The sequence below is a fragment of the Dermacentor silvarum genome, chromosome 9, assembly GCF_013339745.2.
Source record: "Dermacentor silvarum isolate Dsil-2018 chromosome 9, BIME_Dsil_1.4, whole genome shotgun sequence".
NCBI classification, from domain to species: Eukaryota; Metazoa; Arthropoda; class Arachnida; order Ixodida; family Ixodidae; genus Dermacentor; species Dermacentor silvarum.
Genome location: NC_051162.1, coordinates 74109933 through 74132711, shown reverse-complemented (window position 1 = coordinate 74132711; position 22779 = coordinate 74109933). Strand labels below are relative to the sequence as shown.

The window sequence follows — 22779 nt, the reverse complement described above, 5'->3', positions numbered from 1 at the left end:
CAGAAAAGTGCAAGAAATGTCTTCTAATTTGCTTAACTGCCTTCGGCGCAGCTGCTGAAAATGACCGTCCAATGGATTGAAAGGTAGCACTGTGCACCTGAGTGTTCTTTATGTTTTATGGTATGTTTGAAGTAAAATAGTGATCAGCGATAGAATAAACACGGTGTTGCCATGCGTTCAATGCGTTTCTTGGCTCGAAACTCCGCTAGCTTTAGGAGCGAGTTGTCCTAGGAGTGCCATGGAAATCCCGTTGAGCCCTGTGCCCAAATAAAAATCGTAGCCGGTGCACATTGAGTACAGCGGCCAGTTTGACAGTACGAGGTGAGGCGTTTGGTCACCCCGACGTACAGCTATCGATTTTAAGTACTTGCACAAGCAGCCTCCTGGCCGGAAATTTCGATAATTAGAGATATCTTGCTTGTTCGGCGTTCGCACATACTTATATGGTTGTTGTGCACGAACGATAACATAACAGCTACAAAATTTTTATTGAAAATCCGTAGCTAAAATGTTTTTGTGCAGTGTCCGGAGTGCAACCTATTAGGATGTTGAGGTCTCGTATTGAGCGAGAACCTGGTCGGGAGCGCTTTTGTACATATTTAGCTTCAGGTACCCGGTGGCAGCATTCAAACTTCGTGATATAGCTTCAGAATCGATAAGTACTACGGAGGAAATGGTATCTCATCTGCTGCTGATGACTCAGGACTTGTGCTGTGCAGTTGCATAAGCGCGCAACAATGCTGTAACAAGGGTAGTTTCTATAACCACCCTTTCGACAAGGGCACGTGGCTTGAGGTCCTCAAAAACGTACGTACTCTAGTAGCAACATTGTATCGAGAAACATCTCTTCTTAACCACACTTGTTCACGTGATATATCTTTCTTCTTTGAGCATATTTCTTGTTTGGCGTCCAGTGTTTCTAACAACTATCTGTTACATGGCTGCAGTTGGCCATTCCAGAAATAAAAGCAGTTCCAAGACAAATTTTACATTACTAGGTGAAAATAGCGAAATCAGTTATTTCTTGCAATGTAGATTTTCTCATTACTTCATTCCTTTCGTTCGAGAATTTAGGGCCACTTCTGTGTCAGAGGCAATGAACATTTCTTGAAAGCCCTGTAAACCCACCTGCTTACATTCTTAGTTTCAAAATATCCTGACAGTTTCTCGCACATGTTTGAATTATCCTCTCACATAAAAGTGGAATCCATAACATCTTGGAGGAAGGTATAAGAGTGTTGCCCGGAAGCACCTCGCTATCGTGGTCAGTTAAAAAACTTATATTGCTCTTATGCTGGACTAGCATTTTATGCTGAGCAAACAGCGGCGTCAGCTCAAGAGTCTTAATTTCAGTGTATCTAAAACAGGCTTGCTGTGTTGGCGAATACAGTTGCTTTACTCGCCATTCGTCCAGCTTGGTCTTCTAATGCAGTTACAGATGAACATAAATCAGTGCACTATTTATATTCCAGTGCACACGTTGAGGAGTCACAGTTTTAGCAAAATAGTCATGCTAATCACAAAATTGCTTTTCCCAATTACTAGTATATTCTTGTTGGCAGTATTCCTATTCCTTAACACGACTAACCTCTAGTTAGGTGCTCGACGCATAGTAATAGCATAATTACTATAAAGAAACGTTTCATTGTTTAGCCTAAGGGTTGCCCAAATAGAAGAATCCTGGACGCTCAGAGCTTGCGATCGGAAGCACCTCAAACTTTAATTTCTGTGCGTAAGGAAGAAAATTAAATTTAAATTACTGACATTTCCGATATGATGGAAGTATCACTAAGTATGCTCTATGTGGAATGTGTATAATACAATGCAAGCATTTCCCACGCATAATTTTTTTTAAGTTTGAAAAATGTTGCACAAGGAATTTTTCGGGAAACCTAGATCATTTACTATTTCCAGCCGTCACCAACAGACAACTGCAAGTATCTCTGCACCGATGCTTATGGCAATATGCGATATGGTGATCACAAGAACGGAATGATTTGCAGGGTAAGCTCACAGCAAAATATATTAGCCATCCCTTTTTTGTTTTACTACGACGGTGTTCATTCTAAATTTTGAAAAAGATTACGGCAGAACTAATCTCACGATGACTGTCGGTGATAGTGCGATTAGCAATCGAGAAATGTAGTGACGCTCCGCATTTCCGATGCATCGTTTGTTTACCCTCCGTAGTCGTCGTTCTGAGATTCCCTTTCGAATCGGCTATAGGCGACATACTCCCGTATCGTCCCACTTTGCTATAGCGATCGCATGCCCAAGTCGCCCGCGAGCCTGCTGGCATGGCAACGACTATAGCACACCGATGCAGTGACGACGATGGAATGACCAATAAATGACGTAGATGGTATGGCAAAGCTGGCGTTACGACTAGAGCATGACGACAAAGCGATGATGACTCTTAACTGACGAAGATTGTGTATCTACGACAGCGTGACGACGACACCATGGCGATATTGCAACGACCATGAGTGTATGACGACTACGGTGTGACGCCAACCGGATGACGTAGCAGTAATAACGACAATGACACACCTTGACGGCATGACAACGACGGTATGACAGCGATGCAAGACAATGATTGTATGAGGACGACACAATGACGACATTGGCAATGACCACGACCGCATCACAACGAACGCATTCCTGGTGGACCAAGCTATTGGACAACTCGAGTTACTCGGTCGGTGTTGAAGGCGTGACGTCGACGGCATGGTGAGAGTAATCCCGAAGCTGGGAATGACGAGGAACGAATGAACACGATGACATCGTCACTATGAGGCCATACCTAGAGTGGCTCTAGGTGGCAGGCAACATACGCTACTGGGTTGGCGCAAGAGAGATAGAGAAGTGTTGTTCATAGGAAACGCAGAGAGGGTGACCTGCCGTAAAGGCTACACATATAGATAGATAGGTTCAACAGGGCTGAGGTAGAAAAATAATGCTGATAGCAATAACAATTGAAGACTCTGCATTACCATATTACAAATGCCACCAACACCAAACCTAACAATACAGGTCTGACGACTTTGGTATACCGGTATGCTAACCTGAATTTCTTTGCATTAAAACAGCTTTTGCAAAAAAAAGTCTGACATAAGTATTACGAAGTATCACGCGGTTGTTATCAGCGACGTTCCCAACGTTTCTACGCAATTTGCGTTACAGAAGCTTGATATTGAGAAAAAACTAGGGAAAATATTAATGCAATCCTGAAAGTTTAACGTTTAGGATTCGAATAGGATTGTGAGAAATAATTACTTAACCCTGTTTTTTTTCTGCATAGTATATGTGCTTCACCCACTGTCCTGGGTGAACTAAACAAGGCACATATTTATCTGTCTAGAAAGCTAGGAAAACGTAATGGGTGATGTGTAGGCAACAGTTTATTGTGTGGATTATGAGTTACATAGGTCTGCAGCATTATTTGATTATCTCAAAAGAAACGCAGTATCTATCTCGTTCCTCTGCCGCAGCTACAATGTAACCAAGATCAAATTTACAGAATATGGAGAGAACGCTACAGCAAATATCTGCCTCAGTGTAAATGCCTATGAATCAACTGTTAGCTTTGCGAAAAATTTCTTCATCAAGTGTTTGACATTTTCATACAATTGATTACAGCTATGCTTGGCCATATGATGGGACAATTATACGTTACATCAAATTTATATTTCTTTTAAATGGCGAAAATCCTAAGAACTTTACCAATCCTGACATAGTTTAAGCATAGTGGCAAGTAATTACTGAACGTTGATATTTTCTTTTTTTCTATACGGTGTAACCATTGCATAGCATTGTTGCACTGCAATATGTATAGAAGTCTATGCACCACTTACCAGGGAACGCCACGGATAGGCCGTCATTGAACGTTTTTTGAATCGAGGTCGAATAGGCATCACCTTCAGCACGCCCTTTCCGCTACGTTGTGCCAAGAGACCGAGAAACACTTAGTACTATTTATCTGCAATATTAAAGAGCAACTGACATCATCTGTTGTGAACTGCACGAAATGCACAAGAGATTTGAATATCCATGTGTCTTGAAACTGCGAGATTCATCCGCCACAGCTGTAAAATGAATGCTCGTATTTACGACCGTTCGTCCCGAACACTTTAACGGAAGGTGAGTGCAACAGGCTGTACGCTCTACCTCCAACGCTGGGTAGCCATCGTTGGAGGTGGAGGAGAAAGGAAGCGAGGCGTCGCAAAGAAGGAGGTTAGGTGGAGGCGCGCTGGGTTGACCACCTCTGGTAGTGACGGGTTCTGCTTGCGCTATTTACGAACCGGGTTCACCCCGTGACAATATCTTCCCCGCGCACCTTATGCTGCATGTGCGAGTAAATGTATGCGACGGTGAGTCGACAATGACAACTCAATGTCGCGCGTGCAGGGGAGGAAAGCGGGGAGGAAGCTCGCGTCTTCCGTCGGACCCAAGGCACCGGGGAGAGGGGAGGAATGGAAGGGGGCGTTCTACTCCGGCGGCTGCTGCGTATATGGCACGGCCGCGCCAGCCGTATCTTGAAAGCGCGTGCGTTGCGGGCATCTTTGTGACGATGATGCAATGGCGAGTATGGGTTGTGACAACGGCGACATAGTACGACCGAATGGCTGCAGCATGATTACAATAAAAATGTTTCAGTAAGCACGTCAATGAAACGACAAAGGCGGTATGAGGACGACAGCGTTACCACAATAGAATGACGTTTCTGAAGTGATCGGTATGGTAAAAAAACAGCTTGACTGCGCTATGACGACGATGACGTGACGAAATTGGTGCGGATGACAAAGTTGGAATAAAAAACAGCAAAATGACTATGAGGCTTGACAACGACTGTTTAACAACGATGGCATTACTCAAGTTTTGACGACACTGAAATGACGACGATGGCCTGACGGCGTCGTATCCCCAAGATTGTGTGAGGTTTATTACTTGACGACCACGGCATGACGAGAGTCGAATGCTGAACTACAGTGACGACGATGGAACGACCACGACGGCATAGCGACCACGAGTCCATACCTAGTGAATAGAACTCGTGGTTCAAGCTATTCGACAGCTTGGGGCACAGCGTAGGCTTAGAAAACGTGACAACGATGGCATGACATGAATAAACGACGAACCGGAAGTGACGAGGACGTAACTAGCACGACGGCCTCACGATCATGGTGTGATGACGAATCCATGACCGTATGAGGACGATGGCGGGACGACAATGAAATGACGAAAGTTGGATGACAAAAGTGCACTGATGACGGTAAAGTGACCACGAAGGTATCCCGAACACGACGGCATACCTAGTGGCTCATGCCATTGGCACAGGCTATTTGAGAGCTTGGGTGCTGCGTCGGCGTAGGAGACGTGACAAAAACGGCATGACGAGAATCAAATGGTGGACATTGAGCGACGACGATGGAGAGACCAACAATGGCGTCCCAATGATGGTGTGTCCACGAATACATGACCACTGCAAAACGACGATCGCATCACAGCAATTTGATGACGATTACATGGGGAGAGTAGGAAGACAAAGGTAGAATCACGACGCTGCAAAGACCACTACGGCACCCCGACTACGAGCGCAAACGTAGTGGCTCAAGCTATTATACAACTTGGACGAGTGGATTTGAGTAGACAGCATGATGTCGACGGCATGACGACACTCAGATGACGAAGCTGGAATGTAGATGATGGAATGGCCATGAGGACGTCAAGACGAGCACATATGTAGTGCGCAAGCTCGTCGACAACTTGGACCATTGGGTCTGCATGAGAGGCTATATAGATAGATATATAGATAGATATAGAGATACACATATGCTCAAAACGTCTGAAGTAGCCATACAATGCAAATCCCATTGTAAAGGATGTCGAAAACTGTGCGTAATATTTCTTGCGAACAGTAGTTGTGAAGCTTGAATGTGTACAATCTACTTTTTTTCACGTTCTTGCTAAAGATTTGGTTAGATCACGATATATAAAAACAACCGCATTGCTGAAAGGAATACTGACGCGATAACCGTGAAACAGTAGTAGTCTTGTCGACAATGCCATTCGGTAAATGGTTATGTAAGCTTGATAACAGGGCCTATTTTAATTGAATGTACTGTTTTAAAGCATACTTTCATATGATATGGAACCGAGATGATTGTCTTAATGCATTATTGACTGGATCATTTTATCATAAATCCATCTTAGTGGAGTGTGTGCACAACCTAAAGCAATGCGAAAGGTTAGATTTAATATGGCTAATCTTTCAAGAGAAAATTAAGAGGAGTTCGAGGTACACAGATCGGCGATCTACGCCAAGTCACCTTTGCCTTTTTTCAAGCGTAAACTTTTTGTAGCGGCAGGTAATTGTCAAAACGGTAATGCACCTTCGTGCTTCAGTAGTTGCTCATTGCATGTGAAGCGTACATGACACAATATTTCTAACATTTTACGTAGTTTTGTACTTTTTTGACCATTAAGTTTACCAAGAATGTAATATTGTAGCATCTACTACACATAAAGCCTTAAACTGATATTTATTTTGTTAAAAAACGTATACGCCGCCTTTCTTTTTGTTTCCAGTATGGTAATAATGGTTTTATTTTGCCCCCATTGTACAGCTCAACTGGGGAAGCGGCAATTACGGAAAATGCTTGAACGGAATGTGCCAAGTGCCTTGGTGTAAGTTTTAGAAATTTTAACAATTCCTTACAACTTTGTCTTGTGAGTCATGTGCGCCTTTGTTGCTACGACGGCGGTAATATGCAAAAGAGGAAGCGAAATGACTATCTGACAGAATTGAAGGTTTCTTGTAAAACGTTAGAAGAATATTCTTTACAGTAGGAACGCATAGTTTGTCTACAATAATACGGCGTTTTTATTTTTCAAGTGATGAGTAAAAGCTTAGGCCGATACAGTTCAATAAAATTAGTGACATGATGGATACTCGAGCTTAAAGCACGCTTCAACAATCTTTAAAGCGGGTGAGCAACGCAATTACTCAAGGCAAGTGAACTGGTTGAACCCAATGCAAAATACAAGGTGCATTATTACATAACCAAGCAACTCTTGCTCTGCCTTTGTATATACTTCCTTATCGAAAATTTTGGCAAATAAAAACTTTAACGGATTGCGCGCGGCTGCGTCTTATTTGCTATTTACATTACTGCATCGACAACTCGCCTGCCAAATCCTCTGACCACACTGCAGACGAGACGGAACCTGATAGACGTTAAACTGGATGACGCACATGTTGTTGCTCTTTCGTAGAAATAATTTCGTAGAAAACGTGTGTAACTCATAAAAGCCCATAAACAGATTGTTGCTGCTTTTTAACGTATTATATCTGTGTGACTATGGTCAGGTAACGCTGAGAGGTATGATTTACTTACAAAAGAAAAAAAGGCAACCAGCCCACGCACGGTGCGAATAGTATTATGGATAGAATTTTGCAGGTACGTGGTAATGAAGAATTGTTTGGCCTTCCGCAAAGCATTGCCAGAGGCACCAACGCATTCATTTAAATAGAGTGGATGTGTGTGATACGGATGTACGTGCGTGTGACGGCAGAAGTACCAAGACAACAATAGTGACAACCATCGCGCCACGGCAATGTGATGATTACAACTACTCATTGTTCAAGCAAAATAATACGACATGGTGATTATTAGGTGCTGAATAGGTATTTCACAGGCGTAAGCGAGCGATACACGAATTATGATGTCATTAGCAACTAAGTGTTTTGAAATCGTACGTACCCGTATATTTCCCATGGTCTATGCCAGTTTCCACATAGTGATAGATGCAACGAGGAAAGTACTAAGAATGTGGGTCAATACCCAAGGCAGGTCATGCCGTCTGACACAGCGTCTTACAAGCTCGAGATTTCGATAGGAAAGCACACGAGAAACTCGCTAGTGACTCCCGCGTCAAACATCCGAAAGAGCCTGTGGTTTTTGCGTGAGAGGAGTGTGCACGCAGAAAGAGAAAGAAAATCAGTAATGATTTAAAGGTAAATGCGACGAGAATGCGTTATCATTAGGCCGCACCTCTTTAAGTCAGTCAATGAACTTTATTGAAAGGGCCTGCGAGTTTGTGGGACGGGCAAATGGTCCGGCCTAGGTGACGGCCACGAGTCGTTGAGGTCCATAATCTATAATATAAATCGTGTTTACCACATTGCAAAGTGTTGTTCAGGAGCTCACTCGACACACGTCCTTCCTCTTCGTCAACTTCATCATTCGATTCTGGGCCCGCGATAGCCGTCGCGCCATCGTGGTCACATGTTCGTCATCATACATTTGCTTCAACCCGTCGTCGTCATTACCGCCTTCGTCATTTCAGCGATGTCATTCTATCGTCGTAACTGCGTAGTCATCGTACAGTCTTCCTAATGCCACCATGGTCTTGGCCGACTCCGAGGAACGAGTGCCATAGCAAGATGTGCCGATCATGTAGACAGTGCGTGTCGCTTGCAGCCGAAGCAATGGGAATCTCGGAATGATTAGTATAGCTTCTGCGTAAAGTTTTCTTCAGCAATACTGTATGTCGCTACACTGCTGGAATGCTAATTGTATTTACATCGACATTCACCGTGAGATGGGTTCTACCTGAAGTTCTTGCTTCCATTGGTTTTGTTATCGAAGACTGGAGCGTTAGATGATCTATAGATGAGGCGTGTTGTTATAAGGGGTATCCAGATACCCATCTCAGAAATACGCCGTGCGGTTACATAACCTGCGCCTATGACTCGAGTATGGAGCTGAAACATCAATATTGAGAAGATATCTCGCATTAAAATTTTCTATATTTTTTATTACACCCTTTGCTGTTCCACACTAATATGAACGGCGAGAAAATCCACCATATTTTGGAATTTTTTTACCCTCGCTGACTGGTTGCGACGCTTTTTTTGATGGACGGAAAAAGTTGAAGTAACAAAAATCGACAACATAACGGAGTTTGATAGCACTAAAGAGCCTCAGTGCAGGAGCAGCTGCGGTAACTTTGTGCACGCTACGCAAGTACGTTGGACTACTAATGATTGCAAGAGAATTAAGAAATTTTGTAGTTAATATACTGGGAAGCCCCAAATATAGGATTTTGTGCAGCTTTTTACAGTGATAAAGAAGAGTCCGAAAGGGAAATCAGTGGCACCTCGTGTAGTGCTGGTATGTTTTAAAGCCTTTCTTTTGCCAAAATTATAGAAACCATGATTGCTCTTTGTTTCTCTTACCATTTGAAAATGGTGAGCGGTATGACATGGAGATTACATGAAGTTTGGCTAAAGTATCGTCGTTTTTATACCAGATTACCGCCCTGGGAAGTGTGACAATGTCTACCGCAAAGTAAGTGCACCATCATATCTTTGAATATTTTATTGGTATTGAGAAATGCGGCATATCTTATTTGCAAATAAAATATGGATCATGCCAGATACGTGTTTAAGCTTCGTTAAGGGCAACCAAACTATGTAAAATGGGATAATTATATTTCAGTTTTTTTCTGAACAATCTGAGGTCGCCTTGTTCTTGAAGTGGTGATAGAGGGGCTTGTACTAAAGCTGCGGCGTTTCGTATTCAGAACGGCAGTGTTTGTTAAAATAATGCCAGCTTTTTCTATGGAGGAAGTTTTGGGGGTCTAAACGCCCGTGGCGTTTAGCAAATGTAGTTCCATTGTGCAGACGATCGGCCACCACTCTGTAAAGATGGCTTTGTGAACTCGTTATTTATATGGGCAGTTTCGCAACTGCACATTTTTTGTTGGTTGCTTATTTCAAATAACGAAGCCGTTGCATGAACAACTGCATGCCCGATTATAAGTTAATCAAAAGGAACCCCGTCCAGGTAACACTTTTGAAGATACTATTACTGACATGTGTTTTGTGCTGTTCTTTCTAGTGGTTACCAAAATTTTCAAAATACTTGCCATGGGGGCAGGTAGGGGAAATTGGCCTCATAAAGAGAATAACTAGAGAAGGTGCACGTGAGTTTGCGCCTAAAATTGCAATGTTTATTTTTGATATTAAGCTCTGCTTCCTTCAACGTGCGTTCATGCACTTATCAATTTGGAACACTTGTCGCAAGTGCAAGACAAAGTACCTAATACTAATGGGATCCATGTCCACATGGGGAAGGTGCTGATAGCATCAGCAGTTTCGACGCACTCATCAATCAATCATTCAAGCAATTCTTCATTTACAACAAGGGTTAGGTGTCCCCCAGAAGAAAACCAGTTGCAAACCACATCACTATGCCTCAGAGCCCACACGCAATCAACCAGGTCTTGAATAAAATCACGTGAGCGTCGACCACACGCAATGTCAGAGCCTTGTAAAATGATCAGAGGTGTCGAGATTGATTATATAGTACCGGCACGATTGAGCGTAGCGTTAATGGTGCGTGCCCTTCGCTTCGTCGTTCTTCCAGCCAAACGCAAAACTATCTAAGCGTCAGCGGACGAGCCGCGCATGCGCCATCCGCGAGACAACACTGGGAAATGCGACGTAAGCACACCGATAGCCTGAATCCCTGTCTACGCTGTTAAAGTAGAAAATTTGCTCGCCCAATTCTTTGTTTCCACTATGTGTTCCCTATCGAACTGTTTAGTAGCTTTTAAGCTGAAAAAAATTAGGTACCGTCAGAAAACTTTCCGCTGTAGCCATGAACTAAGGTCCGCTAAGGTAGGTAAAATAGAACATCCGGGTCAAAGTGCGTTCCACTTTGTTCTACATCGTTCCGACTTACTTTTGGCGTGATAGAAAAATGCCGTATGAGTAATCTACAGGTATTAACGTTTATTTTTTATATACTGCTGGAATAATTAGGCAGATATACCTTTCAAGGCTTATTGCAAATTTTTAATATTAGTAAATCAACAACAATGCTAGTCTATCATGTAACGACGTACATATACCGACGTTACATGCGTACCGACGGAACGACCGAACAAACGCGGACGTTACAAGCACTCGTCCCGTCCGTCTTGCCTCACTTTGTCTCGTCTTTCGCGCTTCACCGTACTCAGATACACATCACCAACTGGCCAAAAATTACACCCTTCCGAAGTAACGAAGTGTAATATTTTCACAGTGTTGTCTTCGCAGAAAATGTAACACAACAAAAAATGCGACACAACATATGCTGTATCATGCCCTTTTCTTGGGAATAACTGTATGACACAATGAATATTTACAAACATCTCAGGCATGACATACAAGGACATAATGTGGGGATACTTATTGTTTGTTTGGTCTAGCAAATAAGCTCCCTCCCCCCTCTGCCCTCCCCCCTCCAAGACACCCACACGCAAATATACGACGTTAGAAAATAAAGAAAGCAGGGCCAGGCTCTCTTGTTTGCTTTTCCGCTTGCGGTGTGTGTACCTGTGTTCTCGCTTCCTAATTTGTGCAAAACATTGAATGCCCAATAAACCATCTTTAGGTGGTGTCTATGCCTGTTGGTATATATATATATATATATATATATATATATATATGTGTGTGTGTGTGTGTGTGTGTGTGTGTGTGTGTGTGTGTATTGCAGGGAGGATACGCAACTACATGCAATTTCACATGCTCGGAGGGCTACGGGCCGAGGATCGTCGCCTACAGGGATCGGACACCTTGTGTAGTAAGTACACCTTTGACTATATTAAACAGTTGCAAGTAGCGCCTTGTCCTGTATTTGTTCCTTCTTAGTGTGCTGTCACTGTTGCCACTTCATCTTTAGAAAATAATGCACCAACTAGCCCCACAACGTGTTTTACCGGTAGTGAGCACTTCTTATGCCTTTTATTTACGCAGGTTAAAGGATGTTGCAGGAATGATGCCAATATTGAATTTCTACCTATTCGGGAAAATTGTATTTTCGTTCAGTGCTAACAGTTTCATCTCTAGATTTATTGAGGTGTTATTTTCTATTTATTAACTACGTGCTCTGCTTTGAAATTATTACGGAACGATATAAGGTTTCCCGATATGTCTAGTGTAGCACGCAATTTATTACCTTAGCATGCGTAATTGAAAAATGTTAATATGGGTCATGAGACATCAGAATAAGGCAATGTAAATGTGCATTAGGGCCACGTGATGTGACGGACGTGAATGTGAATTTGCCCCAAATACACTGAAAAAGTTGTTCCCACGTGTTACTATTTCCAGAGCCTTATAGAAATAGACCAAGGATCAAATTTGATATCAGACAAATTCACCAATCGTTGGTGCAGAACCCTCAGCGGCAGTTCCAGGATCAGCAAGATCCAAAAGAATTTCCGCGATAAACATTGCTACTGCCTCCTTGCGCATCCATGTACTTTGGAAAAGAAATACTGGACGTCGTAAAGAGATTACGATTGTTTAGCGGCAGGGCGCTGCATGTACATGAAGGTAAAAAAGACAATCTAAACGGAATGATCAAGTGCCGAAGGCATTCGGGCAACGCTTTACTGGTGGGCGGTTTAATGATTTCTGCTATATTTTGATTGTTCGAAAGTTGATAAGCATTTCTGACTTAGGGAAGGCCCCGGGGCCATGGATGAGCAACTATGAATGAAAATGAAATATCTTCATTATTTTTGTCTTTGTCGTTAGAACAGTGATTCGCGATTTAATACAAGCACTGTGGTAATTGGCCAATTCCTGTTGGCGTCCCACAAAGATTACAGTGTGTGCAGCTTTCATAGGCAATTTTATATTATGAATTGGTTTTCATGATGGTGCTGCAGAGAAATGAAAGATAGTATTTGTACTGCATTGCTTTCATGTTGACCATATCAGATTTCGAAATGCTTCTATCTTGAATGCCGAAGTCAATTTATTCAACTACGCTATTGTCCCGAAAGTATTGTCGAGGTAACACCACCGTGTTATAGCCTACGCTAGCCGGCTCCTGACAAGTGCAGAGCGCAACTATTAGATTACCGAGCGTGAATGTCTTGCTCTCGTCTGGGCTGTTTCAGAGTTCAGCCCATATTTATATGCCATGCCGTGCTCAGTAATCACAGACCATCATGAGCTCGGTTGGCTTTCGTCGCTCAAGGATCCTACTGGTCGGCTGGGTCGTTGGGCCCTGCGACTACAAGAATACGAGAGCAGTCGAGATACGAAAGCGACGTTTAGAGTATTGTTGGGGGAAAAGCAGGTAACAGATTAATACGACCAGGTCCGTTACAGGCATAGGTAACGGCACAAGGTGGTTAAGCTTTGAGGAAAAGAAAAAGTGATGACGGAGATATTTTCAAAAATGCTAGAATGAAACACCTTCGCTTGAGGAATGATGAGTACACTTCACTCTCGTATACCTACACAGTAGTCGGAACGCCAGCACCAGGACGCAGACTGCCTATCTGGCTACCCAGTCCAAGACCCGACCTCTACGTCTGATACTGACACCGACGCCTGGGTTCACTGTTTTCCCACTGCTCCATGTCGCCTACGAGAAGTGCCGTGACCTGTCCTTGCGTATCATCATTGACCGCCTGGAATGGTCTATTGCCGACAGTTCCCTTCGCTTATTCATACTGCAAGATGGCGTACTCTACCACCACTACGTTCACCCCGAAGGCCCAGCATTACTCCTTGTGATCCCTAAACACCTTCGCTCGGCTTTTGTCCACTAACTTCACGACCTCCCTACTGCCGGCCACCCCGGTGTGTCGCGTACCCACCACCACATCCGCCGACGCTTCTTTTGGTCAGGGCTTGCTCGCCTCGTTCGAAGATACGTAGCAGCGTGTGAGAAATGCCAGCCAAGCAAGACACCATGGATGCTCCGTGCCGGGTACCTTCAACCACTCGACATTCCCGCGGAGCCATTCTTTCGGGTTGGTCTGGACTTACTTGGCCCTTTTCCTCTATCTACCTCTGGGAACAAGTGGAGCGCTGTGGCCACGGATTACGCCACGCACTACGCCATCACCCCAGCGCTTACTACAAGATGCGTCATAGATGGCGGCAATTTTTTTCTACGCGACGTGATTTTATTACATGGAGCTCCACGAGAACTTCTCACAAACCGTTGCAGGACATTCCTATCAAAAGTTATCGCAGACTACCTGTACTGCTGTGCTACGAGGCATAAGCTATCCACGTCATGCCATCCGCAAACAAATGGCCTCACGGAGCGTCTCAATCGCACTCTCACAGACATTCTCGCGAAGTATGTCTCTTCCGAGCGCACTGAATGGGACCTTGGTCTGCCGTTTGTCGCGCTTGCGTATAATTCCTCGCGCCACAACACAGCCGGTTATGCCCCATTTTTCCTTCTGTTCGGCCGAGAACCAGCACTGCCCCTCGACACAACCCTCCCTGTTCAAGCGGCACCGACCACTGAATATGCACTTGACGCCATCGCCCGCGCTACCCACGCAAGGGAAATTGCCCGTGACCGCCTTCTGAACTCCCAAGAGAGTCAAAGGCGTTTGTACGACCGGCAACACCGAGACCGTGCACTTCCCGCCTGGTTCTTTGGTGCTTCAGTGGTCTCCGTCGCGTCAGGTCGGCCTGTCAGAAAATCTGGTGTCTCGCTACACAGGCCAATACCGAGTGCCTCGTGACGTGACTCCCGTTACCTACTAAATCACCCCTGGCGCCCCATCTGCTTCCTAGTCCAGTGATATCGTGCACGTTACACGACTGATGAAGTGCCAACCTTCCAGCGATTCCATTTAGGCGCTCACGCGACGTCACTTCTGCCGCCGGGGAATTAGGCTACACGCGTGTTGTATTTGGTCATTTGAACAAGGTGCGCGGGCGCGATCACTGGAGAAACGAGGAGGAAGAACGAACTGGGCTCGCGCTGTGAATACAACCGGTCAGCGCGGAAACCGCTGCTGCAATCTGTCAATCTGTCAACAGTTTCTCGTTTAACTGACTCGTCCTTCGCGCAACAATATTTTCACAAGCTGTGAAAGCGACGGCACGAAAGAGCGAATACTTACTTAGCCAAGGTCTCAGCACAGGCTGCACCCTGCCCCTTTCGCAGATCGATTTCAACATGTGGGCCCGCGCTTCTCTCTTGAACGCGAAGCGGCAAGAAAAGTGTGCGGAGCTATCAGCAGTCGGCACTCTATGTGCACTTCGCAGATCACTTACAAAATACGGTCCGCGTGGCCGTGCCAGATTACGTTTGATGGGCCCGTACCGCCGATGGAGTCCTTCGATCAAGGTTCATAATGGTTCGACGCGGATGGACAAGGCGTTAAACAGCGACAACGGCTTATGATGATCGAAACGTCGTCAGTGCATCCGGCGCCGCCACCAGCAGTACTGAACTTCCGTTATCAATGCACCTTGCGCCGCCGTTCGAACCAGTTGGTGTCGTGGCAACGCTGTAGTTTCATCACCACGCAGCCCGCAACACCGGGCTGCGTGGTGATGAGCAAGTGGCGCAAAGCTAACGCATACTTACAGAACTCTCAGTGGAGTTTCTGCGTGATTTTCTTTTCCGATCTTCTGAAGTACTGGTGACGTAACCACGGATGCAAAACAAACATCAGGGGTGACCCGCCAGGTTGTTTGAACGACCCAGTCAAACGCTGTCTTGATTTATATGAGGTCACTTTTAGTTGCTTTTGACGCAAATAGGATTACCTACATTGACCTTTTTTTATCTGATCGGCTGAGGAGAAATGAGTAGCAATAAGATTTTGCAGAGGGTGTCAATGGGCCGTATAGCCGCACTGCTGCTGGTTAATTGGAAGCGGCTGGAAATTGCATTCCTGGTATGCCGAAACAGTCAAATTTTTCGTCAGATGCGCGTAACGGTAGAACGCTGCCCTTGCACAGCTGCAGAATAAATTGAGAAGAGCATGGCGGTGTGTCAATTTAGTGTATTTCTCGTCTTACCGCCAAGCGGAGTGCGCGTCGGTCGAGTTTTAACCAGATTCGCACTTGCATATGCTGCATCGACGCTGTTCTCCGTATTGTGAGAGTGTATTAAATGGTAATGGGGTCTCGGAGTGGTCCGCAAGCGACAAATAAGCGCTACCATAGCCCACTCGAAATGCTCGCGAGCCTTTCTTGTGCCATCGGCCACGGAAGCGGCTATTTTTCCGGTGTTCGCCTTGAATACGACGCTCTCCTGTCTTGGCTCATGATGATCAATGGTGTTTCTGAGGGACTTGAAGTAAAGTGCAAGATAGCACGTAGGACAACAGAAGGAAACGAAGACACAAGGCTTGCGGTTGCAATGAATTACTTAGTTTGCACTAAAGTTAATTCCAAGTGATCTTTCTAGCTATAACAGAATGTCATTTGGTGCTCAAAATCAGAAATATAGGTTGTGCCTACTGATTGAGCCATTGGCAGTGCCAACATGCGTGAAAGAGGTTCATAGAAGTGCGGCACCATACCCAGTGGCACCTAATTTGCACCGCACTTGGTCTGACGGTTGGTTTCAAATCCTGTTTTCTAGCACTGGAGGCTGATGGAGCACTAAGCTTACCACAAACTAATTAGCGACCCAAGTTGGTTCAAAATGGCTTGTTAAAAGCAGATAATCCCCTGAAATTGCGTAAAGCTTACAGATAATGCTAATCACAATAAAAGCGGCACAAATCGCCTTTCTGCACAAGTTCTTCATGAAGTAATGGCTGTTATATGAAACGAAGCTCTACAACAAAGCTACGTAACTTGCCGAAAAAAAATGTGAAATTACGGGAAAACGAAAGAAAGCTGCTGCAAAGGCACGTTCATAACGAAAGCGGAGTGCATAAGCGGCCAAGCCGATTTTCAACGCGGCGAGGCGGCGAGCGCACGGGCCTGTTCAGACCGGACGGCTTGCCTAGAGTCCCTATATAAGAAAAGTACCGCCATCCTTTAACCAACGCCACTTAGCTCTCTGCTGTATCTCCGATTGGACGATGATAGCGCGCGCTTTGACTTCTTTAGATTTTGTTTTTTCCTGCCTCAGAGCCATGTTGAAAGTCACTCTGCGCAGCCGCAGTCTCCGGCGGCGGCGGCGGTGCGCGCCCTGCCTGAAAGTTTCAACGTGGACTTACTAGGGCCGTCACCGTCGAGTTGCTTTCACAAGCAAAACAAATAAAGAAAAAAGCAAGCTCTTCAGGAGAGGAGACGGCGGAGGAAAGAGTAGATGGCAGTACTTTTACTATATAGGGATTTTAGGCTTGCCTAGCTGTCCGCGCCGCCTAGGAGGCGGGGCATCTAGCACGTTCGCGGCGAACGTGTCGCTATCTCGTGGCAGCGGTAGTCCGCCGGCGCGCAAATCTCACGCCGAGATACACCAGCGCGACCGTGTCTGGCGCTCCGATTAAGCTGTGGCAAAGCGGATAGCTCCGGCGGACGGAAAAAAATCGCTCCCAGAGCGATCGGGCTGGCCGCCTCGTCTTCCGCCCGCTTTACCCGCCTGGCCAGGAGGTTTTGCCCGCGTTCCGCTTGCCCGCTTTGGCCGCTCCGCCTTCGGTGCGAACATGCCTTAAGACTTGTGGGCTGTAAACATATAAAGAGGGTCAGCTTCAAGGGGAGCATGATTGGTCGTAACATAATAGATGGAAATGCTACATGGCTTGACTGTCAAAAACACTAAACTCACTGGTTGCTAACGGCTTCCGCCGCAAAATCTGAAGCATGCATTGCATTATAGATTTCATCTATGAATTCCTACAAAACCAGTGGTAATTTTTTCGCGTGTTATTATGTCTTATAATAAAACAAATATTTATTTAATTTCAGATAGTGCAAAATACTGAATAGGCATTTTTTGGATACTAATACAACTAGTTAGTATATAGATATATTTGATTCGTATTCGAAAGCTGAAATATTCGCCCACCCGCAATTTTGACCTAGGGGCGAGGTAATATGTGGCCCCATACAAGGCCCCTCAAACGGACTGCTATCAAATCAAACATTGCTGCGGACTGTTAAGGAGGAAGAAAAAGTCAGTGGCGCCACCGAAGACAACATTTCGTGCTAGAGCAGATCGTCGTTTTCTGGTTTAGCGCTGCTTGTCTGTTTGAGGTTATATTTAAAATGTTCATCTCCCCTTCCCAATACAATTTATACTGACGAGAAATGTGTCACCACAAACCGTTCTTTTTATCCGTGAAAAGCATTTACTTAGAGAAAATACTGCTGTGTGCTTCTGCTTAGCGATGAATTGATAAATATCATACTGAGTGCTTTTCGCATGGTTTCTTAAGTAAGTGGTATCGACGAACACAGACATTAAACCAACGCGGAAAACCCATTGGAGGAGCAGGCTTGTGCCAAAACGGCGTCTGCAGACAGGGCTACGATTTAAGTAAGTATATATCTAATTTTCTCATTGAACTGAGGTGCTCAGGAGATAAATGACTGAAATGTCAACGAGTTTCTCATCGCATAATAATGGTCACAATGAAAGTATCTCACATGTACTGGCACTAATATTTGCGAGATTTAAGATATATACAAGAGACCCCAGCTATCATGCACCATTTTTTCTAATCGACGCTTTAATGCATACAAAACCAAGTGCACGTTGTTAACGGGAACTAAAGAAACTTCCACGTGGTGCTTTTTGTGTTGCTCCAAAGTGATTTGTTTGTCATTATTATTATACTAACTTTCCAGCTATGATATTTCAGGTAGATACCTTCATACTATGTTAAAGATCACATTTAGCGGTGTCAGGAAAATGAAGAAGGTTCTCTTGAAAACTTAGAGGGCATAATCAAAGCTGTCACTCAAGACACTGTCTATAATTTTACACCTTCATCGCATCGAAGCGGTATTGGAGCGGCTCCGAGCAATCCGTCGTCGTGCCGAACGACCGGTATAGGCGCACTAAATCAATCTACGACTTGAGTAAGGCAAGAGGTCTGCAAAAGTTTCTGCGTCGCATCAGTGTACTTCAGTCTCTAAGGCGGAAGTCTTTATGTGAGTCGCTTGATCCACGCAAGCTTCTATTACCAATATGGAGAATTGTCCGCGGCCTACGAACATTTCCACAGCAGCATCGCCCTTTCAAGAGCCTTGTTCTCCACCAAGGTCGTGGCGAAATTGAAATAGCAGAATACTTCTGCGCGAGGGTTGCTGGCAAGGGGTCCGCGTTCCACGCGAGTAATCGAAGAAACGCGCCGATGTCAAAAGATTCCCGGATGGACAATTTGTCCTCTGTAGAAGAGCTTCAAGCATCTTTGGCAGCATGCAAACGTTCCTCATCACCTGGACCTGACGATGACACCTACATGGCTCTATGTAAGCTCGGTCAAAAAACTCGGCGTGCCCTTCTAATCGTATATACAACGACTCGTGATGCAACGGATTTGTTCCTCCTTCGTGGAAGTCCAGCCGCCTCATTCCTCTGCCCAAATCAGGTAAATCTCCCCTGGATCGGGCCTCCTAATGCCCATCCTACTTGCCAGCTGCTTTAGAAAGTTGATGGAGAGGATGGTACTGACTCGCCTAGAGTGGTACCTGGCGCATGCCGAGATATACCCTGATGCTATGACCAGCTTTCGGCGTGGACGGTCCTTTATAAATAACGTGATTGGCCTTGTCTCGTCTGTGCAGCAACAAAAAAGCCTAAAGAGATTATCTGTGGTGATGTTCTCGGAAGGGAAAGGCGCATACGACAATGTATCGCATGAAGCTATTCTGGATGCATTGGGGAAAATTGGATTGGGGGGCTGTGTTTACCAATAAATTTAGTTGTTTGAAGGGCACAACTCTCTTTGTACAGACAGAAGATGGTAGAACAACGCTCCATTGTATATGTCGTGGTGTGCCTCAAGGTGGAGTCCTGAGCACCACTCTCTTGCGCTCATCGTCCTTGTTGATGTACTTCCGTGGTCCGCGCATCTGTCCATATACACAGGACACATCTGCATCTGGGCATCAGCGGTGACGCGGCTTCACGTACGTGCAAGGTTTCAGAGAGCGGCTACACTGACATAAAACAACATTCAAGGACGGGGACTAGAGCTGTCATCCGAGAAGTCCTCGCTGGTTGCGTTCAAGCACAAGGCGATGGGCCCATACGTCATTAAACGCAATGGACAGGCTATTAGTTATGAGAAGGCCCATCGCTTTCTGGGAGTAATAATAGATCGCGACCGGTCCTGGAGCCCTCAGATTGCCTACATGAAAACGAAACTCGCCATCATCCCCCACGGGCTAAGATTTCTTGCGGGAAAATCGTGGGGTGCATCTGTACGAGCAATACTTCAACTTTATTCTGATCTTTTCCTCGGGTTCATGGGCTACAGCTTACCTGTGCCGGGCAGGACCCGAAGACCAAACGAACACGTTCTCCAGTCAATTCAAGCTAAAGCACTGACCTTGCCGTGGCCTTCCGAGATGTGTATCTTCAGCAGCGACTCACACCCAATCACAACATATATTCGCGTCGATGCCTTAAAAATTCACATCAGGCGAAAGCCCAAATTCCATCACACCAGCTTGCTTCACTTCGTACTTCTAGGCCACACTCTGCGTTCAGCGACATTATTGCTTCGCACTATGCAGTGCATTCCTCGAACTTCACGCCTGCAGCAAGACCATCATTACCGTTGTGGTGCCTACATCCCCTTGAAGCCCTCCTAACCATTTCTGGAATCCAAAAGAAAATACAGTGGTCATATATCGCCCTAAAACAAGCCACGCTACCGTTCCTGCATCCCAAACACAACGGACGCCTTCACATTTACACCGATGGCTCAGTTGCTTCGGCAAGCTCCGCAGGAGCAGTGGTTGTCCCTACGAAGTCCGTCACCCAAAAATTCAATACACTGCGTTTTACATCATCGACGGCTGCACAACTCGGCGCCCTCTGTGCTGCTCTGGAGTTCCTAATTGAAGAACCATCTCAGGCATGACCAATCTTCTCCGAATCCAAGGCCGCTCTCCAGTGCATTACGTCGCCATTTCGGCATGAACCGAGTAAACAATTAGTCGCTTACTTAAGATTTCTTCATCATCACGCAATAGAGAAAAAACACACGATACACACCATAGCGTATCATTGGATATCGGGCGATTGCGGTATCTACGGAAACGACCGTGTAGATAATGCCGCTCGATCTCATGATGGTCTCTACTGTGCAGCTATACCCCTATCCAGAACAGACGTAGCTACAGGGCTTCGTTCGCTCGCGCGTGAACTTACACTTGCACAATGGAACTCGACGGAATTTACTAAGGCGCGTCTCCACAACTTGCATCCGAATCTACAGTTCCGTCTTCTGTCTGGAATATCTATTGCTGAGGGGACGCTTCTGTACCGCTTGTGGCTTGGCCTGGCCTTCACCGATGCTTACTCATTTCGGATATGAATGGCCAACAGCTCTATAACGATAACTGTGGCTGCGAGGAAACAATCGCCCACCTTCTCTGTGAGTGTCCCCGATTTAGTGCGCCCAGGAAAGAATATTCAAGATTGTTAGGGAGGACTTGATAAACGCCCTTTGTCAGAGGAAAGGGTACTGGGACACTGGCCGAGACCATTCTCAGAACAGAATGCTTTTAAAGCGTTGTTACGCTTCTTGCGGTGGACTGGTCTTAGAGACAGACTTTAAGCAGTGCCATATTCTCCATTTCTTGTGCTCTTCTTTCCGTTATTTCTTCTAACATCTCTTTTCTATCATCTTTTATTCCCCTTGCAACCTTTCTCCAGCACAGGGTAGCCAGCCGTTCTGAGAACTGGCTAACCTCCCTGTCTTTCCATCGATTCCTCCTTCCTTCCTTGCTTGCTTAGAGCACACGTAAAAGCATCTATATTTATCATATGCGCCATATTACCCGTTCTCACTTCTCTCTACCTCAATTGGCGTTCAAAAGGGAACCGGTAAAATACTAACTAAAAGCGAACCTGGTTGCAACTTGCACGCCGCGGCAGTGCTGCTCTCAAAAATTCTACGAACGAATTCCGCATGTAGAGTTCACTATTTTCGTCGTAAATAAGGCCGGCGTAATTTCTTCGAGGTAGCAGCTACACTCTAACCCCCATTAGGGTTGGCCTCACGTGGCACATAAAAGGTTGCGCTGCAATTTTATATTACCTTCGCTGCAATTTTATATTATCTTAGCTTTGACACTTTGCTTAACTGTTTATAAAAATCTGGCATTGAGGCGCGACGCTCACCGCTCGCAGGAATTTTGCAGGCCACGCTAGGATTAATTGCCTGTCAATACGATGTTACTGGCAGTTGAGTCACACACTGTAACTTTTGACAGCTAAGCTGTTAAGGGCTCAGTCCCCGAGTATCGTGTCCGTGTGTAGAAAAAAATGTGGTTGATCCCTCTTATATAGGAATCGGTATAGAACACGAAAGTGAAACGTGTCTTCACAGAAGTAGTGTAATGTTTATTGCACATTGATATATAATGTCTATTGGTGTTTTGTGGCTAAAGCGCCCTTAGGCGTTGATGCACCCACGCTGACGCCTGGTGGCACGTCTCCTCCATCACGACTACCAACGTCGATGACCATGAGCAACCGTCGTGCATATGGAAGCTGCACTACGCTGCACACGCTAGCACAACGCGAAAGACGAAGCACGTAACTGACACACTAATACAACGCGCAAGACAAAGCACGTAACTGAATCGTCACCGAGTCAAATCAGCGCGTACAGCGCGTCGTAATTGCAGCCTCCGCGATCAACTTCAGAAACATTTTCAGAGCTAATTGCGGAAGCCACGCTCCGCTGTGCTGAGTACGGTGAACGCCACCTAGGTGGCGTTGGTAGTGCTTCTTGATGCCAGCGTCCCTTCGAATGCTGGCATCGAGGCGTCGAAGTGCTGAGACCACCGAAGCGTTCACTGTCGGTGCG

At 45.5% G+C, this 22779-nt stretch overlaps 1 protein-coding gene across 5 annotated transcripts in view; it reads left to right on the top strand.

Annotated features, from left to right (window-relative positions):
• LOC119465322 (uncharacterized) overlaps positions 1-22779 on the top strand; it is a 95936-nt gene that overhangs the window by 2416 nt on the left and 70741 nt on the right. For 3 of the 5 annotated variants that reach the window (XM_037726123.2, XM_049656349.1, XM_037726124.2), the window contains exons 3-7: positions 1915-2004; positions 6627-6687; positions 9316-9353; positions 11550-11636; positions 18188-18266. In XM_037726123.2, coding sequence (XP_037582051.1) covers positions 1915-2004; positions 6627-6687; positions 9316-9353; positions 11550-11636; positions 18188-18266 — 355 coding nt within the window. The remainder of the gene's footprint in view (positions 1-1914; positions 2005-6626; positions 6688-9315; positions 9354-11549; positions 11637-18187; positions 18267-22779) is intronic. The other 2 variants (XM_049656347.1, XM_037726125.2) reach the window with 1 other exon arrangement.